Raw genomic sequence first — 21,702 nt, 5'->3', positions numbered from 1 at the left:
AAGTCACACTGATACTGCACCAGAGATCCCTCAGCTCCCCATCTCTGCCCCAAAGGCAGCATTGGAACGGCAGAGGTATGAGCATCACTCTTGGTATGCCAATCTGACAGAGCCACGTCAGCTTCATGGAAAAAGGGGCAGGGTGATCCATGCTGACTGACTGTATAGGTAGCCTGAGCCACCATCCCTGCCCCTGCCTTCCCTGATGAAAGCTCATCCCTACTCTGAAAGCCCCAGATACCTGTATAAGATGGTCCTACCTGACATGCGTGTGTTCCTGGGGCAGCACTCTCTTCTCCTTGTGCTACTGACCGCCCTTGCTCTCAGTCCAGCAACTGTAGTAGCACTAACCCAAGAGGATGTCTTCAAAAAGGATGTCTATCCTCCTCTGTGGCATCAGGCTCCTGGAAGCATAGAGGATTTCCCAGTACATGGCAACAAAACCGCGATCAGTGCCTGGAACTATCTAGAGAGACTGGGAGTGTATAAGATCGTGCTCAACTATTCAGCTAAATATTTCACCACATCTGGATCAAATAACGTTGGCAATATCCTATGGGGCTTGCCTCTGCAGCTTGGCTGGCAATATCATACAGGTACAAACTCTCTCCTTAAAGGGGCTGTAATAACTAAATATTTAATAGATAAGTGCAGGTTGGTTTTTTTCATGGGCTCCTACTTGCAACCAGTACAGTCCCATACATTCTGAATTTTGCTTTACCCAGAAGAGAGTTTAGTTGCTAGGTTGGAAGGGAACTTTTGAAATGAATGCAGTGTCCTTGCACTGTTGAGCAATAGATACGGGGACTTGAAGTTGCCTTGCTGATATGGGAAGATATTGCCACATACAATGTTAATCAGAAGCCAAGTATGGTTTTTAAAAATCCTACTAGGCCAAAAATAGAGGTAGAAAATTAATAGATTAGTGTCTTAATTCACTGCTTTAAAAAGCATTTCCTGATCATCTAATTTTATACTGGATATTGCAACTCTGATTTTAAAATATTAACTGATTGTTTTTGTTGTTGTTGTTTTAATTTGGTAGCTTATGAGATCTTCATTGGTAGCTTCAGCCATAATTCCTTGAATGGGTTGAAACATTTAAATTTTTTATGAATTTGTTTTTGAAAACATTTTCAAAACTTGTCCCTTTTTTACCAGCTTAAAAAGCGTGAGAGATTTTTTGAAATTTCAAAGTTTTGACAAAAAGATTTGTGAAAAAATTCATGAAAATATTTGTGTAGGTCAGCGAGGCCTAGTACCTGAGGGCCCAGTCCACAAAAGCCAAGCAACATCACTATTTTCAATGATTTGTCATTCTTGTTGTCAGTCTTAGTAGACTGCAAAGTGAAAGTATATATGTGGTACAGGGAGGCATACTTATGCTAACCAGATTAAAACTAGCCCGCTGGGGAACCTGGGTACATACTTGGGTTGCTAGCTCATGCTGAAACCCACGCTGCCATGTCGACAGTGCTGTTGTTACTGCTGCTAGCAAGATTAAAGTTAGCATAGATATGCCTACCCATGCTAAAATCACATCTTCATTTTGCAGTGTATACGTACCCTAAAGGTTTCTCCAGGTCAGATATGAGGCACATTAGTAAGAATTTTATGAGTAATCTTGCCCTGCTACTTACTGTAGTGTAACTGTTCTGTGGATAAAGGGAAGCCTCCCACTTAAAGGTGGTGTTAATTCCCCCTATTTCATGTGTTAACAACTGAATTTACCAGTGTTACCATTCAGGAGACTACATTTTCTGGGAAATTTCCTAGCTAAAAAATCATTGGTAAATTTTCAAGTAAACATTTAAAAATCACCCTGTTTTGAAATCCCCTGCCTTCCATTGCACAGTGTTGGGAGAAGGTCCTAACTCAAACAATGAAGTGCTTTTGCATCTTCCCAGTGCCATTGGGGAAGTTTGGAAAAAAGTTTTAGCTAAACATGATAGCATCAGTTATCTATTGTAACAAATGCTGCCTAGCTGTTCCTCTCTGCTCCCAGATTTTCATGGGAGGTCTCTCCCTGCACGTGCCCTCTGGATCAGCACCCCACTGCTGACGCACAAGGGAGAGTAGGAGCCAGAGTGCCCCTTATAGGACGGTCCATGCAGTCAGCCAGAATGGGTTGACATCCAGGGGCAGTGCCAGAGCTCAACTCCTCACATTAGGCAGTAGTATAACACCCTAGGTATCAGCGCACAACATTCTTAGCAGTCTCCTGGTTTCTTCTCTAACAAGTTATTCAGCAATTCCTCAAAAATAGCTAGAGTAAAATTTTAATTACCAACACACCTCCCATGAATCGACTCTGCAATCTCCCATAATTCTGGTCTTAATTTAGAATATGAATTCATCAGGGCAGGGACACTATCTTTAATCGCTTTGTTTTGTAATGTGCTATGAATATCTTCAGCACTATTATGGAGGCATCGGTAATTAGTGAATCTATGAAACTGTAGCTAAATGTAGTTGAGCAACAGTCTCCAGGGCTGTCGCTATATCATCTTTCTAAAGCACTTAATTCACTTTAAAAAGCTGAACAACTGTCAATTTTGATTTAGATTTGACCCATATCGTTGACCAGTTTCAAATTAGGCTCCTAGTAGGGCTGTCAAATGATTAAATAAATTAATCACAATTAATCTCACTGTTAAACAATAATAGAGTACCATTTATTTAAATATTTTTGGATGTTTTCTACATTTTCAAATATATTGATTTCAATTACAACACGGAGTACAAAGTGTGCAGTGCTCACTTTATATTTATTTTTATTACAAATATTTGCACTGTAAAAAACAAAAGAAATAGTATTTTTTAATTCACCTAATGCAAGTACTGTAGTGCAATCTCTTTATCATGAAAGTTGAACTTACAAATGTAGAATTATGTACAAAAAATAACTGCATTCAAAAATAAAATAATGTAAAACTTTAGAGCCTGCAAGTCCACTCAGTGCCACTCAGCCAATCACTCAGACAAGCAAGTTTGTTTACATTTGCAGGAGATAATGCTGCCCGCTTCTTGTTTACAATGTCACCTGAAAGTGAGAACAGGTGTTCTCACAGCATTGTTACAGCCGGCATCGCAAGATATTTACATGCCAGATGCGCTAAAGATTCATATGTCCCTTCATGCTTCAACCGCCATACCAGATGACATGCATCCATGCTGATGACAGGTTCTGCTCGATAAGGTCCAAAGTAGTGCGGACCAACCCATGTTCATTTTCATCATCTGAGTCAGATGCCACCAGCAGAAGGTTGATTTTCTTTTTTGGTGGTTTGGGTTCTGTAATTTCTGCATCAGAGTGTTGCTTTTTAAAGACCTCTGAAAGCATGTTCCACCCCTCATCCCTCTCAGATTTTGGAAGGCACTTCAGATTCTTAGACCTTGGGTCGAGTGCTGTAGCTATCTTTAGAAATCTCACATTGGTACCTCCTTTGCGTTTTGTCAAATCTGCAGCGAAAGTGTCCTTAAAATGAACAGCATGTGCTGAGTCATCATCTGAGACTGCTATAACATGAACTATATGGCAGAATGTGGGTAAAACAGAGCAGGAGACATACAATTCTCTCCCAAGAAGTTCAGTCACAAATCTAATTAATGCTTTTTTTTTTTAAAATGAGCGTCATCAGCATGGAAGCGTATCCGCTGGAATGGTGGCTGAAGCATGAAGGAGCATACGAATGTTTAGCATATCTGGCACGTAAATACCTTGCAATGCTGGCTACAAAAGTGCCATGCAAATGCCTGTTCTCACTTTCTGGTGACATTGTAAATAAGAAGTGGGCAACAGTATCTCTGTCCTGGTCTGTCGCATCTTAGGCGCATTTAACATGTGCGATTTCAGCTTTACGCGGTCGGCAAAAACAAAACAAAAAAAAGAAAAATAACAATTTAAATACTGTTTCTGTAGTGTGGGCGATTCCGCCCGCCATTATACTCAATGTAATTTTGACTATACGCGATTTTCGCTTTAGGCGCTGTGGAACGTAACCCCAGCGTAAGATGAGACAGACTTGTAAATGTAAACAAACTTGTTTGCCTTAGTGATTGGCTGAACAAGAAGTAGGACTGAGCGGACTTGTATGCTCTGAAGTTTTACATGGGTTTGGTTTTGAATGCAGTTATGTAACAACAACAAAATCTAAATTTGTAAGTTGCATTTTCATGATAAAGAGATTGCACTACAGTACTTGTATGAGGGGAAATGAAAAATACTATTTCTTTTGCTTATCATTTTTACAGTGCAAATATTTGAAATCATAAATAATAATATAAAGTGAGCAGTGTACACTTTGTATTCTGTGTTGTAATTGAAATCAATATATTTGAAAATGTAGAAAAACATCCAAAAATATTTAATAAATTTCAATGGGTATTCTATTGTTTAACAGTGCAATTAAAACTGTGATTAATTGTGATTAATTTTTTAAATCGTGATTACTTTTTTTGAGTTAATCCCGTGAGTTAACTGCGATTAATTGATAGCCCTAGTTCCTAGTTGTTTCATTTTGATTGCACAATACAGTATATGTAAATATAGTAGTAGAAGGATCTCCAAACCTTTTCATGGTATGGATCACATCTTACCAGAGGGATTATCTTGTGGACATCTCACCATTCATGATTACACATCTTCCCTTAGGCAAGTACAGCAATTGTTTATATAGAAAATAGTAATCAAAAAGGATTTAATGTATTTTCGATTTCATTTAATGTGATTTATCTGGCAGAAACAGAGGTGATTTGTCTGACAGAAACATATCCAGCTCATTCTCCACATACCAAATGCTCTGCTGTCCAGCATTTGGGAACCTCTGTAATAGCAGGTATTGTAGGACCTGATTCACCAAAGCACATGCGTAAATAGTTTGCTTAATAAGCATGAGAATACTCATGTCACATACTTTAACAGGCATATAAGTGAAATGCTGAATTACAATGAGGTTACTCACATAATTAATGTTAAACACATGATTTAAATGTGTTGCCAAACAGGAAGAGGATACTTATATTACATCCTTAAAGTTAAACATGTGCTTAAATGCCTTCAAAGAATCGCCATGAGACTGTAAACATGTTTAACATTAAGCACTTGTTGAAGAGTTTGGCTGAACAGGAGTGGGATTACTCAGATGCTTAATATTGAGTACACACTTTTGTGCTTTGCTGAGTTCAGGCCATGGTTTGGGAGTCTCAATTCACTGGCATTCTGTACTTAGGGGTACAAACCTCCCCAGAGCAGCTGGGTGAGATATTTATGCTGTGCTGTTCATTAGGTGTGTCTGGTACATAAGCAGTTTTGCTTCTGTTGCCAAATTAGCATTACCGTGCATTTATAAATTAAAAATGAGGATTTTTAGGTTTTCCAGCTTTCAGACAGTTCTATATTTGCAGTTCTCCAAATAAATTTACAGCCAGTAATAGCAAAAACCAATTTACTAATGCATCTTTTATGCACTACAGGAGGCATTGACTGTGAAATTAAACTACTATATGAACTATTTTCTTTCACTGAGCCAAATCCTGAATGCTTTACTTATGCAAGAAGTCCCATAGGCTTCAATGGGACTGCTCCTGTGAATAAGGTGAGCAGCTTCTGGCATTCTATTTTGTTTTGATTCAGGCAGGCTAGCAGATCCTTCCAATGTTACCACCTGCGGCCATGGCGCTGGACAGCATCTGTGCATCTCTGTACAAAGCTGGTGGGCCTGTAAGTACATGTTATTAGTTTGCTCTTATTTGGAAAATAAGTAATGACCTAGAAGGCAATTCAGAGTCTCTCATCCACTTGAACGCCACTTCAAAGTAATTTCAGCATTACACGACTGTGCAGTGAAAGTTCACAGAACGATATATAAACACAAGTAAATTAAGACTTCTTAACCCTGAAACGTGTGGAGACTTAAATTCTCAACCTTAAAGTGTGGCTGTATTCTGAAAAGTGAATAAAAATGGCAGCGTGGGGTTCCATATTTGGCATCTATCAATGACCCCAGATCCAATTTGCTCATTTTAACTGCCAGCACCTCAGCTAGTCAATGATGTGAAAGTCAAGCTGGGTTCTTTCTGGTTCATGCATCAGCACAAAGAATAAAAATCCTGTGGAGCAATTCTATCCTCACTTGCACCTTCCCAACTCCATTGTTGTCAATACGATTGCACTGGGGCCAACTGGACAGGAAAAACAGGAGTAGGCTAATCCCACAGGAAGCAAGCCTGTGCTCTTATCATCATCTCCTCCCCTCAGAGTACATGAATCCTTTTCTGAGATAAAAGTGTAAAGCCACCAGCTCACCCACCAGGTCTGTAGGAGGAACAACACTGCCCAGACTTTCATGTGGAAAGGAAAACGCATTGCTCCTATATCAGCAGTTTTCAAACTTTGAGCTGAGTCACCCTCCCCCCCGCCCTTTGAATTATAATTTTTGGTTGCGCCAGCCCCTCCCACTTTGGGGTTCCAGGGCAGGGGAAGGTGCGTGTGATGGTCTCTGAGGTGGAACCAGCACTGGGCGTGGAGGCTGCCAGGAGTGGAAATCGGCACGGGTGCGGCAGATGTTAACATTGGCCCACACGCTAAGTGGCCCAAAAGGGTGTCGGGGTGGAGGTAGCACTCCCTCCTCAAGTCCCGCTGTGCAAGGCAGGCACCAGCTGCCTGGCGCTGCCACTTGCCACCCCACCTCTCTCCAGGCCCCCAGGGAGGTGCACCCCACAGTTTGGAAATCTCTGCTCTACATACATCCAGGCTTCTTAAGTCTCGATACTGGCAGTTGATTTATTGCCCTTTCCTTTAGGCTTCTGAGTTCCAGGAACTTATGTAACAGGTCGTCTGTTTTCCCAAAAAAAACGCTGTGCCAGAGTTTGCAGAACAACAAAGGATGCATTCTTTACCAGCTGAGGATTTGAGTGTCTTAATTTGCTATTCCACTCTCTTTTTAATTCATAGACATATGGAGATAAGCTCCAAAAACACACATTGAAACAATGTAGCCAGTTTTTTCCTCCCAGAGCTGGTCTTACATGGCAGTATTTCTAGTCTTTCTACTGAAGCCTAACTCCTCAAAGAAAGAAAAAAAAAATTTTTTTTTTTTTTAAAGAAATCACTAACTTCTTACTGGCCTGTTTCTCACTGAGGGCTACCCACATGCCAATTCAGAAACTTTAGCTATTCTAAAGTGAACCATAAAAAGTATACTTTTCTCTGTTTCCATATCCAAAAATGAATGAACTAGTTCAGAGATTTTAGAGAAATTTCTATTTTATGTCCTGGGTAAGATTTTCAAAAACGTCTAAGTGATTTAGATTCTAAGCCTCATTGACAGGCAATGGGATCTGGGCTTGGCACTTTTGATATGAGACTTAGGCTCCTAGGTCACTTAAGCCGTGCAATGCTGAGTGGAGTAATGCCTGAATACCTTCAAAAAGCTGGGCCATAGGTGCTTTTGTAATTTTATCTTATGCCTTTTTTCAAAAAGGAAACTGGCAGGTAGAGAAAAACCGAGAATAATGCTTTACAGCTCAACATGAATATTTGAGCTTAAAGACACTTACATGGAATAAATGTTTGTTAAAAAAAACCCTGTTCTTTTAGATAGGGCAGGCTTTTTCCTACAGAAAACTTCAATCTTCAAGTTTTTATAATCTTTTTTTTAATGTTCAACCGATAGTCTATCTCCTTTAAAATAATCTTACCCCTCCACCACTTCTGTCCCTCACTCCCGAATCTCCCCTGCTCATATTTTCCTGTCATGTGACCCTCCTTCTGCTCCACACCACCTGATGGCAGACGGCCTGGATCTACTTCATCCTAGCAAACTCCCATGCCATACAAATATTTTCTTGTGGAGACTTCTGTAATTAAGAGTCTGGCAACAAGTCAGACCCTAAAAATATACATCACATGACCAGTGGGTGCTCAAACTTACAAAGAAACATAGGAATTGCCATACGGGATCAAACCATCTAATCCAGCATCCTCTCTCTGACAGTGGCCAGCACCACAGAGGAAGGTGCGAGAAACCTTACATTAGGATAACCAGTTTGAATAGGTATCATGATGTCATCATGTAACCTTAGCAAAATAGAAACATCACTTTACTTTTAACTGTGCTTACACTACCACTCTTCAGCAACATAGTACAGCACATTTGCTACACAGAGCTCATAGTATATGACTTTTTTTTGCTATCTTCAGAAAAGATGATTAAATAAACTTATTCCTATAAGAGGGAGCAGTGCAAGTATTGGCGTGTGTTGAAGATTAAACTAGCAAGATGCATGTAAAACACAACAGCTATATCACTTTGTTTATATGTTGCATTTGTCCCCATCCCCATCCTTTTCTCCTTCTTAGATTGTAAACTTTTCAGTGCTGGGCTCCAATCTCAATACACTTCCGAAGCACCAAGCAAACTTTTGGGGCTATGTAAATGGAAAAAATATATATCAGGCTTATAAGTGTATGAAGGTAAATATGAGTTTAAAATAAGGGCTGTAACTTGTAATTAGAGGTATGTAATGCATACCTTCCTTCCATTCAGGTTTTTATAGCATGTCCTTCATCATGGTAAGTCCCACCTTCTGAGTAATAGAGCATTGTCAGACAAGGAGTACTGCTCATACTAATAGGAGCCATAATGTCAAACCTTTGGTATCCTTCTGATTGAGTGTAAAGCTTGAGGGCATGAGCAGAGTCAACTACATACTGTATTTTAACTAGCATCATTCTCATATCATGGAAATGAGTCTTCATAGGAAAAGAAAGAGGCTATATGATCTTCAGCCACTTTTTCCCCAAGCATGCAGTATAAATACACCACAGACTTCCAGATCTGGGCTCATCAAACATACGTAAATAGTCAGAAATACAATTACTGTTACCACTATTTACTTTCGACCACTGGTTAGTTATTTCTGAAAGCCTGCCTCAGAGTGAGCCACCAAAACAACCAATATACTTATAAATGAAACATATTTTGGGGCCATTCCTGAATTTCTTGTGCACCTAAAATTCAATGAGTTTGGGGGGCAAAGGAATGCCAGGAGACGGAGTGGGGAGAAGAAAGAGAAAACTCCTTCTTCCAGCAGCTAGATGGAGGTCAGAGACTTAAAAATCAGGAGGCACCCACAATCTATATACTGTTACAAAGCAAAGAGCCCCATAGACAGCACCCTGATAAGAATGTCAGCACCGTTTCCTTTCCTAGATGCTAGGTATGGGTGCTGGGCTTCTCACCAGGATAAGGCCCATGGAGCTAATTTTCATACCGACTTATGAGTTTAGTCTCATGCTTGTGTCTGGTAAACTTTTAAGCCCTGTACATGGTAACATTTAAGGGCCTAATTTTTCAAGTTGCTAAGTACTGAACACCTTCAACTCCCATTGACATACCAACAATCAGACTGTCATGTGTAAATGACTGGTGATTTTAAACATTAGCAGAGGCAGCAGAATCTCACTGTTTTCTCTAGGTAGGCACGTTTCATTCACTTGCAACTGTCATCTCTTTTTATTTTCATGTGTTGTTATAGCTGTGAATTACTACCTGAGTATTATACCATTTCTGGGTGCCATGGAAGCTGGTTTCTTTGGACAGTTGCAACATGAGATAAAAATATTACCACCAGAAGAGCTAAGAGCAGACTTCTGCTACAGCGCTGCTGACTGCCGTTCCCACATTCCAAAAGTCATGGATGCATGGAAGGCTTATTTTGAGGTAGATCATCTTTTTTTTGTTGTTCATCGTTTGTGACAGATGATACCAGAACATTGCTTTTAAAAGTTATTATTCATGTTTTTTAAGAATCAGAGGGCCTGATTCACATCTCATTAGTACCAGCATCAGTTAGGAGAAATCCAAGTGAGGCCAATGGAGTTACTGTGATGTAAAACTAGTTAGAGAGGAGTATGTCATCCAGAATTTTTAAGGTTTGTAGCTTCATTTCTTCACTTAAAGTAATTCTATGTTTTGGAGTCTGACTCAAGAGATTGTTATGCTAATGCTTATACTAGTAATCTGGGAGCTGTGCTATGGCTTTACAAAGAACAGAAATGTGATACAGAATATTCTCCTTGAGAAATGCCCTTATTCCACTTTTATATGATCCCTTTGCTTCTTTGAATGTCAAGAGAGTTGTTGAAAGTTTCACCCAGAAAGACCTTCTTTTGCACACGTACACAGTCTCTCCCTCTCACTTCACACCTTTTCCCTAAAAGAGAAGTGACAGTTTCTTCTCCATCCCAAGTTTCAATAATGATTCCTTTAGTTAGACTGCCTCTCAGATTTATTGTGAACAGCCAGAAATGCAAGTATTATAATGTCCAGTGATCAGAGACTCAAAGTCTAAAACAAAAATTCTCTTGGTAAACTAGACAGATGAACCAGAGAGCTGAAGGGTATGATTGGATCAGTCATTACAGATATTTTAAGTTTATTCATCTGAAATAATATGTTGAGAAGATTATAATCAAAGAACTAAAATTATAATCCTAACCTAAAAGACAGATGGCATGATACATTTTACAGCTAACTTTCTTTCAGACTTCCTGAAAATCTATATCAATGCACTTGAAAGTGTGTAAAAGATTGCCAGGGCCGCCCAGGGGATTCAGGGGGCCTGGGGCAAAGCAATTTCGGGGGCCCCTTCCATAAAAAAAAGTTGCAATACTATAGAATACTATATTCTCGTGGGGGCCCCTGCAGGGCCCAGGGCCTGGGGCAAATTGCCCCACTTGCCCCGCCCTCTGGGCGGCCCTGAAGATTGCACAAGTAAGACCCAGAAGACAAGGATTGTAGCATGGAAAATTCCATGTCAAAACACAGAACTCTTGTTTATAATAAGACCTTTTAATAAAAAAATTCCCCACTACTGCTAATACCAGTTCAGCTCCACAAGTTTTGGCAACATTGGGAACCTACGGGAAGCGGGTTTTTTTTAAAAAACAACAACATATCCTAACCATTTCTTGGGACCTCTCCACATTCCAAAAAATCAACTAAAGCCACTGCACAATTTAATTTAGAAATCAGTGCCCACTTACTGTAGCAGTAAGAGGTAATCCAATGTGTACCAACTCCTTTGTTTATTGTTGATTTGTTTGTTTCTTGTCTTCCCCTTGGAAATGATATCCTCAGCCGAATCAGCCACTGTAGGTACAGCAAACTATAGAAGAATTCAGTCTAAACTTTTTTCCCAACTCTAGCAGCAGTTTCTGATATTTTAAAAAGGAGAGTGGAACTGTGATGAAATGTATCCATTTAAAAAGCAATTTTAAATTACAGAATGCTTTCAGGTTGCAAATCCAACTATTTCAGAGTCAGAAAAAGCACCACTTTAGGAGCAAATTACAATGTGTGTCATCCAGTTGTAGGCCTGATGCATAAGTTACTGGGTGAAATTCTATGTTATGTATTATGCAGAAGAGCATACTAGATTATCAGAATGGTACCCCTTCTCCCTCCCTTCCCCCTCGCCCCCAATTGTGTCTTCTAGATTTGACCTGGCTCCATCAAAATCAATGACAAAATCTCATTAACTTTAATGGGGTCATGACTTGACCCTGTAAATCTATTAATCATCTTTTTCCCCCTTATGTCAAATATTAAGCTATAATCGATATGCAACATCACCACATTCTAACTATTTAAAAGCAATTTTCCCCAGTTAACAAAACATATTTTTCAAAATAATTGTTTTTCAAGTAACTCAGTATTATGCATTTTTTTTAAAAATATTCTCCGCTGGTAATATTTTTATGTTCTGCTTTTGCTTTAGTATCTATTATCCACTGAACAGAAATCTGAAAGGCCCACAGCATCTTCCTTCTCAATAGAAAAAGATGAAGCATTGCATTACTTATGGGAAGCGCATGTAGCATCCATTGCTTATGCAGTTCCAAAGTTCAGAAACAGGTAAGAGAAAGCCGCAAAAGTAGGGTCAAAAGGGGATAATTCCCCAGTTCCATGTCCATTAGTAGGCACCATATTTGCAAGGTTTAATATATTCTTGCTTGCTCATCATGCGCCTGAGTCTTTAGTTATATTGTAGTGGTACGTGTTCAGCAAGATTCTTATATTCAAAGAGTCTGACAGGGACTGCAACATGAACACTCCTTCTAGAAAATGGCAGGGCACCAAACAACCTAAGACATGGCTGAAGTGGCAAGATGACCAGGAGATTTATCATTTTGGGGCAGTGTATACAGGAATGAACATCCTAGAGAATGGTAAAGCCGCTGGTATAGATGACATTCACAAAGAACAAATCAAATACTTCTGACCAGCAACAAAGATCTGGTTATTCAAGTTGTTTAACACATGCTCAGCCACATATAAAGTCCCTAATGTCTGGAGGTGAGCATGTGCCATGGCACCCCGTAAGCCAGGGAAGGATGAAATGGAGCTGAAAAACTTAAGGCCTATAACTACTGCTATGCCACCTCTACAAACTATATGAGCATTTCATCTTAAACCACCTATCACCACTTGTTGAAAAGCAACTAATCCCAGAGCAAGCTTTGAAAAGCGTATGGTAACAGGCTCTATCAGCAGCAAATGACACGGAGAATCACCGAAGATTCCTTACTACACAACTGGCCATACTGCATCAAACCAATGGTCCATCTAACCCAGTATCCTATCTTCCAATAGTTGCCAATGCAAGGTGCACTAGAGGGAATGAACAGAACAGGCAATCATTAACTGATCCATCCCTTGTCGTCCACTCCCAGCTTCTCATCAGAGGCTAGGGATACCCAGAGCATGGGGTTGCAACCCTGATAATCTTAGCTGATAGCCACTGATGGACCTACCCTCCATGAACTTATCTAATTCTTTTTTACATCCTGTTATAGTTTTGGCCTTCACAACATCCCCTGGCAATGAGTTCCATGGGTTGACTGTGTATTATGTAAAGTAGCACTTCCTTTTTGTTTGTTTTAAACCTGCTGCCTAATAATTTCATTGGTGACCTTTGGTTCTTGTGTTATGCAAAGAAGGAAATAACACTTTCTTATTCACTTTCTCCACATCATTCAGGATTTTATAGACCTCTATCAAATCCTCTTTTAGTCCCCTCTTTTCCAAGCTGAAAAGTCTTGTCTTTTTAATCTCTCCTCATACGGAAGCTGTTCCATACCCTTAATCATGTTTGTTGCCCTTCTCTGTGCCTTTTCCAATTCTAATGTATCTTTTTTGAGATGGGGTGTCAAGAACTGCACATAGTATTTAAGGTGTGGGAATACCATGGATTTATATAATGGCATTATTATATTTTCGGTCTTATTAGCTATCCCTTTCCTAATAGTTCCTAACGTTCTGTTAGCTTTTTTGACTGCCACTGAACATTGAGCGGATATTTTCAGCGAACATGTTTTCCTATGTGCACTACTTCGCATTTATCAGCATTGAATTTCATCTGCCATTTTGTTGTCCAGTCATCTTGTTTTGTGAGATTCCTTTGTAACTCTTCTCAGTCTGCTTTCGACTTAAGTATCTTGAGTAAAATATACTAAAATATAGAACATGACAAAAGATCACCACTTCCAACAACTGATACAATCTCTTTTAGAGAGCTGACATTTTTACATCAAACTATGCAGGAAGCAGAACGAATGATGGCAACAGAAAAATGGCATACCACAGGGGATGTGACTCTTGCCAATACTTTTCAACATCTACATGAATGACCAATCAATCATCTCGGCACAAAAGTTGTATCTCTGCCCATGACCTATGTGTCACTGCCCAAGCCAAGGATTTTGCCAAGATCTAAAGCTATTTTAAAATTGGCGAGGTCTGGGCTCTCAGTTTATTACACCAAGAACCAATTGTGTACCAAACCAGCCAAAACACAGGTGAGTCTCTTCCATTGTTGGTACCATGGGGCCAGTAGTCACTTGCTGGAGGATTCTCTGCACCTTGAAGTCTTTAAACCATGATTTGAGGACTTCAATTGCTCAGACATAGGTTAGAGGTTTATTACAGGAGGGTTCGGTGAAATTCTGTGGCCTGTGTTGTGCAGGAGGTCAGACTAGATGATCATAATGGTCCCTTCTGACCTTAAAGTCTATGACTCAGCATCATCTGGAATGGGGTACAATTTGCCTACTATCTACCTAGGAGTGATGCTAGAACTCACTCTCTTCTTCAAGACACACGTGGAGAAGATAAAAGGCAAAGTTAGCACACAGAATAACATACTCAGGAAGCTTGTAAAGTCAAAATGGGGAGCCAACCCAGTAACACTAAGAGCCACTGCACTTGCACTTTGCTATTCAACAGCCAAATACTCATATTCAGAGTAGGAAAGATCAGCTCATGCAAAGAAGCTGGATCCTGTTCTGAATGGCAGATGATCATACATCACAGGATGTCTAAAACCAACAAACGTGAACAGCCTTTATGTGCTAGCTGGACTTGCTCCACTGGATATCAGGAGATCAGTCACAAACAAAACGGAATGATTACAACAGGTCAACTATACCAGACATCTGTTATGTGGCTATACTGTGGCAGTGAGCCACCTGAAATCATGGAAAAGCTTCTTTGCTGCAACAGAACTACTTAAAAAAAATCACTGACTGCCACACATCTGGAAATGTAGCACATATGACTAGAAATACTTATCAAGGATGTCAAAATGCACATTGACATTGCTGGACACCTTCTCACAGGCACAGAGTAGGGTTCGTTGACCTGGAGATGTTTAAATCACCTCTGAACAAGAATTGACTGCTCAAAAGTCAATATGTGGAAGTGGGGCTACTCCAGTGACCCAGACACATGTGACTGAGGGAAAACACAGACCATGGAACATCTGTTGGTCTGCCAGCTCCTGCTAGACCTTACCAGGGCCACAGGCCAGGCCATATTATGTGCCTAATACTGGAAAAACCTATGACTTCAGTGGAAGGACATGAGAAGAAGATGGGCCTGATTCAGAGTCCACTGATTTCAACAGGACTTAACTTCAGTAAGTTTTGGATTAGTCTCCTAAAGAGAGTTCATGAGTGACTTCCTCCAGTCCTTTCATCTACTGCCTCCATATTCACCATTATTTCATCCTGTGCACACTCTAATTTACTCTTTCCCCTAGTTTGCTCTGTACCTCAGTTTCCCTACTGTTAAATAGGGATAATGGTACTGACTGCCTTTGTAAAGTACTTTGAGATCTTCAGATTAAAGTGCTATATAAGAGCTAATTGTTGTTCTTAGTATTATTTTAGGTATCCATTCAAGTCTTACTCCCACTCTGTTGTTTGGGTCATGATACTAACTCAAAACCAAATTAGATAAATGATACCACCAATGCTATCAACCATATACGGGAGTGAACTTGGCAGGAAATCTGCAGCACTGCCCTTACAATAACAAGCATTGGAACATTATTATTCTTGCATCTATGCATAGCCCTAATCTTTCTGCCATCATATATAGGAGTTAGAGCAGGAAAATTTGAAAAATATGTGTTTTTTCTGAAATTTCCCATGGAAAATTTTCAGTTTCTTGAAAAATGTAAACAAACTCACTCAACATTTTTGGATTTTTGCCCAAAGGCCTTGTGACGGGTTTGCTCTACTCACCACTGGATCATGCCAGCTGCTGGCAGTTCTGGGGATTAACTTGGTCAGGCCGATGCCCCTTCCAGCATTTGCATGCTGTCCTTCCACCTTGGTCTCTGTCTGCAGCCCCCCCCTTGCTCCAGGAGCTGTTGCGTCCCCTTTTTGACTCAGCCCTCTGGCTAGGTCACTAGCGTGGTTTCCCCTTCTCGGGTGGGAAGTCTCTTCTCCAAAACAGGCTCAAGGAGTCTTCCGATGCACTGCCCTACCAATGCCACTTCCCGGGTGGCTTGTTAGGGAACCCTGGCCCACCTGCTAGTCTGCAGTCAATGTCTGTTCTCCCCAATACCTTGCTACATTTCCCTGAACCCTTTCCTAACATTCTGGTTCTCCCTTCCTTCTCTGGGTCTGCCAGATTCATGGCTCCATCGTCCCAGGGAGCAACTGCAGCCTCCAGGTCTCTGCAGCCTCCAAACACTTCTTCCTCCTCCCGGGGAGTGACTGCAGCCTTTTGCACCAGCCCCTTCTGTTGCCAGCCTCCTGGCTTTTGTAGAAGCCCCACCGGTCACTCGCAGCTGAGCTTCTAACTAGCTGCCTCCAGCCTAAAGCTCCCTTGCTTGCAGCCTAATTAGCTGATTTGGGCCCATCACAGGCCTGAACATTTTAACCAAAATAAACCTTTTCTACAAAAAATGTTTGTTTTAGTCAAAAAGCCATTTTCTATTGAAAAAGAAATGATTCTAGGATAAAATTTCAGCCAGCCCTAGTACAAACCATCAGAGAAACACAATTATATAATGGAGGCACTGGTCATGACTCCATAATTAAGGCTGCGTTCCACTTTGCATGTAAAGTATGGATTCAATGTATTTCTTTTGGATGAAATATACAGCATATCCTCCCCAAACTTGCAATGCTTATTCTCTGAGTACATCACTGGTTTTCTGAGAATTTACAAGCAAATCTATTCCTTAGTTTGTGAGCCAGAATTAATTAAAAACTGGGTGGTTCTTTAAGAAGTTTAGCATCTGTGTCAGTCTTTCCTTTGTCCCAAATAATCTTAGCAACAAAATAATACAGGCACTTCAAAATTTCCTTATATTTAAAATTAAACTGAAATCCTGTTCAAAGGCTACATTTAAATTTGGTTGTAGTTAAGATATTAACTTCATTTTTATTATTATATAGTAACAGGCAGGCTCAGGTAACTCTTAAGTAGGGCCACTGTGACTTCAGGTAACTCAGCCAATCATCACCCTTCCTCTACTGCTAATTTGCATTCTACAGTTCTATTAGTCATAATGCCTCAGTGGTATGAGGGAGACTAGTCACACATATCAAGAATTCTCATTGGTAGACTACTGAGACCAGATGTCACTGCTCTTTAAAGTTTGCATGGCCATATTCTAGTTTGGGCATCAGTGCTTGAAAGGCTCCACAATGGCACTTCAAACAGCTCACTTGCACACCAAGGTAGCACTGCCAGGGAAACTGAGGCAGGAGCGCCAGGGGAGCCCTTAAGGCACAGTGATATTGGGACTAAGCTCTCCCTGCTACCCCTTTCACATATTGCTGGTCTCACTAATGCAGTCCTTTAAAGCAACAAGTCAGTTATGGATTAAGGCATCTTACATTTTAGATGCAATGCAATATAAATGGTAGATTAATGAGCTCTGGGTAGGATTAATTTACCTGTTAACTTTGAGTTTTTATTTCTTTCAGCTTAAAATATGTCTCTGGCCCCGAAGCAAGTTTTGGGGAGAACTGGGCTAATGCTGTGGATTTCATTGCGGCTACACATTTTTCTGCAGATCTACAGAACACAAACTATTTCCAGGCTTTCTTACCACCGCGGATGCTTTCTGAACGTGATCAAGCCCCATTCATTAGTGACTTCAGTCCAGAGCAGAACAAAGTCTTGCTCGCATTTTGTGTTCTTCACAAAACAGATGAATTGACAGGTAAGAGCCACCCATATAATGTGTATATATTACACCTTATCCATCATCTGTATAGTAAAAAAAATCACAGGTAAATGGGTCAACCAACAGAGTGTGTGGAGACAACTTTGATTAGGCATTGTGATGATTGTGTGTGTGTGTGCGTACATACACCTAAGCAACTGACATCATGCTTTTTCCCAATTATCAAAGGTGTCATATAAATTCTAGTCTTTTTTAAAGTTAACATGAAAGCTGTAAAATAAGTTATACAGCATCATCTGATGGCAATGTTTAGAACTACAAGCTCCTACAGTTCCAGTTCATTTACAGTTACACTGCTTAAATCTCTTTATTTAGTTTCCCTTATTTAGGAAAAGAAGTCGGCATCTTGAAGTGAAAATACAGTACAGTATAAGTATAGTGATATTGTAAAATAAGGATATTATATAATAAGTCTGAAAGAAATCTTTAACCCATACAGTATTCATGTACAATAATACAGAACACATGTCAAAATTGTTACTGTGACAGGCTCTCTGATTTGTGAATTCAGTATGTGCTTGTGTCATTCTGATGCTTCTTTGAGAGCTGTAAGAAAGATTTCTTGGTGTAAAGGCCTTCTCACAGGAAACTTTCAGAAAGGCCACAGAACTTGTATTCAAAGAGCACTGAATAAATGTGAGAGCTGGATTATCTATAGAGATCTTTCTTTTAGATGTGCCAGTCTTCATGGAACTTCAGCACAAACAAATTTACATAAAACAATGGTCTCTCAGTAAGACTGTCTTCTCTATCCTTCCTCCTGTAATGCCATTAGTGTATGCTTGGTAAGAATTTGTTTTACCAATTGGCTATCTGTACAATAGTTATTGTATAGGAATGAGTCTTATGTTTAATTGTATAGATGAGGACAGCCATGGTCAGTCTGATGTCTGCTTGGAAAGGGCTTCTGTAGCTAGGGACACCTGCCAATCTACCCTGAAATACTTGAGGCCCACTGAGTGGTTTGAGAACCAGGATTAGGACTTTAAATTGCATCTGAGTTGGGATTGGAGCCGCTGCAGTGACTGGAGCACTGAAATGTTGTTTCCTCATCACTAAAACTTAGATGACAGGCTGTGGCAAGTTGCTGACCTTCACTTTTAACTCCAGGTTTTAGTGAAAGCAAGCCTGGAATTGACCACAGTATAGATCACTATGGCCAGCTCCACCTCTGACACGGATGGGGTGAAAGTGCCTTGCCAGCCAAAGATGATGTAGGGGATTTCTAGCCACTGATGCCATTTGGGTGTCCAGGAGTTTGAACAGTCCAAAAGGACCCTGAGTCTGTCATGCCACTTGATTAAAGGACTTGACACATTCTACTGAGGGAAATGTGCTTTTGGATAGTCATTCAAACGTTTATGCTCTTGCCACTACTGTCATCTCCATGTTATCTGGATTAAGCTTCAGCCAGCTACTCTTCATCCAGGTGCTTATCTACTTCAGACATCGGGGAAGCTAGGTGATGGAGCAGCTGCCCTGTTCAATGTGGAAGAGATGTAGCGTTGGGTGGTATCTGTATATTCATACTGCTCAAGATCACAGCATCCCCAACTGGGTGAATGGTTGCATTGAATAACATGGGGGAAAAGTCTGACCCTTTTGGCACTCTGCAAATGGGTGCTCTAGAGGCAGATCTCCACTCTCTGTGATCTGTTTGACACCAGAGATCAGAGGGAGAGCTCACCATCCTATTAAGTGTCTCAGAAAACTCAGCTGTGTCCGTACATGGCTGGGTGCCTATCCATTATCCATACCTAAAGGAGAGCATCAGCATGTCTACTATCATCCCAGTGCTTTATCTGGGTGTGAAACCTGACTGTGAAGAGTCTATTGTAGGATAATGTTAGACGACAGCTGGTGATGAAGCTCTTTGTCTTCTTCCCCCCAAATGGGAGATTAGACACATCTCCTACTTCCTCCTTCAGAACTCTCAGTTAAAATTGACATTGTCCCAAAATCGAGCTTGTTCTCTGTCCCAGTAACAAGTCTTCATCCTCTCTGAACTGAACTTTTGTCCTATATCTTCTTTTCTTGTCTTGTCATTTCTCAGCCCTGGTTCAGCAGGCTGTTGAGCACTTCCTGTGAGGTACTGAGTCTCCTCTGCTCTGGCTGACATCAATGGGACTTGATGGGTTTTGGTACCTCACAGGACTGGGCCCTTGGATCGTAAGCTCTTTGGAGCAGGGGACATGTCTCAATCTGTGTTTGTGAAGAAGCACCACATAAACATCTTGTGCTAGATACATTTTTATTGCCACAAGTTGTAGAGATTTGAAACAAAGTACAAGGAGTTTTAGGCAAACAGGCAATAAAACCCAGCCATTCTCAGCCATAACCATCTTTTCCAACCTGGTGTAAACATCTGTCTTCCAGGTGCCTAGTTTAAGCTGTTCCCTACTGTCCTCTAGTCTCCTCTAACTAGCAGGAAGCTATATTTATAGAGCTCTCCCCCCCACACCCCCATTCGTTAGCTCCTGCTTGATGCCATCATTCAGGAGCACCAGTTCCATTTAGGTTTTTATACTATACCCATCACTGTGGTATCCGAGAGCTGCCTTTTTATAGCACTCCTTTCCACCTGTTCTCTCAGAGGGCAGCAGGAAAGAATGAATGCTCTGTATATTGGTGTTAGTGTATGGTTTCTGAACCCCAACATACACACTGTCAGCTGGAATAACCTATTGTCTGTATGGAAGCATTAGTGTCCCCCGTTGGCTTGATCACTCTTTGAAGCCTCAGCTTGGCAGTGGTGCAAAACCTGGATGGATTTTAAAAGAAAAATTAAAAAGTGTGTGATCATAACTGCTAGCACATTGTCTTTTAAACACAGAAGCTATGCGTATTTGTCAAAACAAGATGTCAACATCTATATTTGATCATCTTTTCTTGCCACAGAGGTGATGAGAGAACTTACCTAGTTGTTTATCACTACCACAACACCCTAACTTGACAGACCAGTTTCTGTCTCCATATATAGTTTTAAGTGATTATTATGCAGGCGGCCCACTTCTGTTTTGTACATGTTACCTTCCACTATTCACACTTTTGCAGTAGGTTTCAGCAGAGGTGTCTTGCACCTGATGGCCTCCTTGCCCCGGAAAGCTCAGCCTACTCCTTTGTAGTGGCATTGATTTTACGGTAGCATTTTTTGTTTGTTTGTTTCTTTCCAAGGTGGAACCTTGCTGCTGCTGTGGAGAATGGCTATGTCTACTGAAGCAGGAAGGGCAGTGGTCCGAAGTCTTATTGAAAACTTGGTTACAGGCCCTGGAGTTTGATCCAGTGGGAATATATAATGATTTGAGCTGAGCTATTTTGATAGCACTTCGTGTCTTAAAAACAGTTCCAACATGAGCCTGATTGATTCAACTATTTAACCCACAGTATATCGGGTGACCTGGTCACGTTAACTCCTTGAAGCAGGATTTCCTAAGTAGCCATGTTAGTGCCTCTCTCTCCTATTGAATCAATATCATTATGCCTAATTTTCTTAATTAGTCCTTATTTATCTCATTTGCATGTAATTAAAATGTCTTGCTAAAATTATAAATGAGAACTCAGTTAATTTGCATTATAAACAAATGTATAATTAATAAAAAATTAAATAAAGCCCAATTACAGTCTGACTGTGTCTTTTTTTCTGTATTCAATGGTCTTGCTAAATATGTAATTTGTCTGGTCTCTGATGGTCTCAGGACAATCAGCTAGAACTGCTCTTTGAATCTGTGATCCAAAGATGATGCACTGAATTGGTATTTCTCTGCTACCGCAGATTCCAGATTTTAAAAGACAGCAGCAATTAGGTTTGAAACTTCCAGCCTTTTCAATTTACATACGGATCAGATGAATCGTCTATCTGCTGCATTGCATCATGTAAACACCGCAGTTCATAACATGGAGTCAAATCCTAAATGGTGCCAGACAGCTGTAGCTCCCATTGATATTATTCTCTGGCATAATCCAGCTACTGCTTGAGGACCAACAAAGACTTTGAGTATTTCATTTATTTTACCTATTAATCCATGAGCTCAACCCTAAAAAATAGCCCATTGTACCATTTGAGTGGGCAAAATCTGTTCCTGCATTTTGAATAGCTCCACGTCAACAGCTAACAAAAAAGTTGTGAGCGACTTTCCTGCAGAGCAGCTT

General features: G+C 40.4%; 1 protein-coding gene across 1 annotated transcript; it reads left to right on the top strand.

Moving 5' to 3' along the window:
- The first annotated feature begins 205 nt into the window (after nucleotides 1-205).
- Nucleotides 206-20,831, top strand: CUNH6orf58 (chromosome unknown C6orf58 homolog). Its single transcript, XM_024202870.1, has 6 exons — nucleotides 206-596; nucleotides 5,636-5,722; nucleotides 9,541-9,725; nucleotides 11,785-11,921; nucleotides 17,291-17,529; nucleotides 20,728-20,831. The coding sequence occupies exons 1-6, from the start codon at nucleotides 206-208 to the stop codon at nucleotides 20,829-20,831; spliced, it is 1,143 nt and encodes a 380-aa protein (XP_024058638.1).
- Nucleotides 20,832-21,702: the final 871 nt, after the last annotated feature.

Source organism: Terrapene carolina, unplaced genomic scaffold (genome assembly GCF_002925995.2).
Source record: "Terrapene carolina triunguis isolate 2854851 unplaced genomic scaffold, T_m_triunguis-2.0 Scaffold85, whole genome shotgun sequence".
Classification (NCBI taxonomy): Eukaryota; Metazoa; Chordata; order Testudines; family Emydidae; genus Terrapene; species Terrapene triunguis.
This window is presented reverse-complemented; position numbering and strand designations above follow the sequence as displayed.

Coding starts and splice junctions, on each gene's coding strand:
- CUNH6orf58 (XM_024202870.1), top strand. CDS start 206: ATGAAAGCTCATCCCTACTCTGAAAGCCCCAGATACCTGTATAAGATG. Junction 11,922..17,290: donor GTTCCAAAGTTCAGAAACAG/GTAAGAGAAAGC, acceptor TATTTCTTTCAG/CTTAAAATATGTCTCTGGCC. Junction 17,530..20,727: donor CAAAACAGATGAATTGACAG/GTAAGAGCCACC, acceptor TTTCTTTCCAAG/GTGGAACCTTGCTGCTGCTG.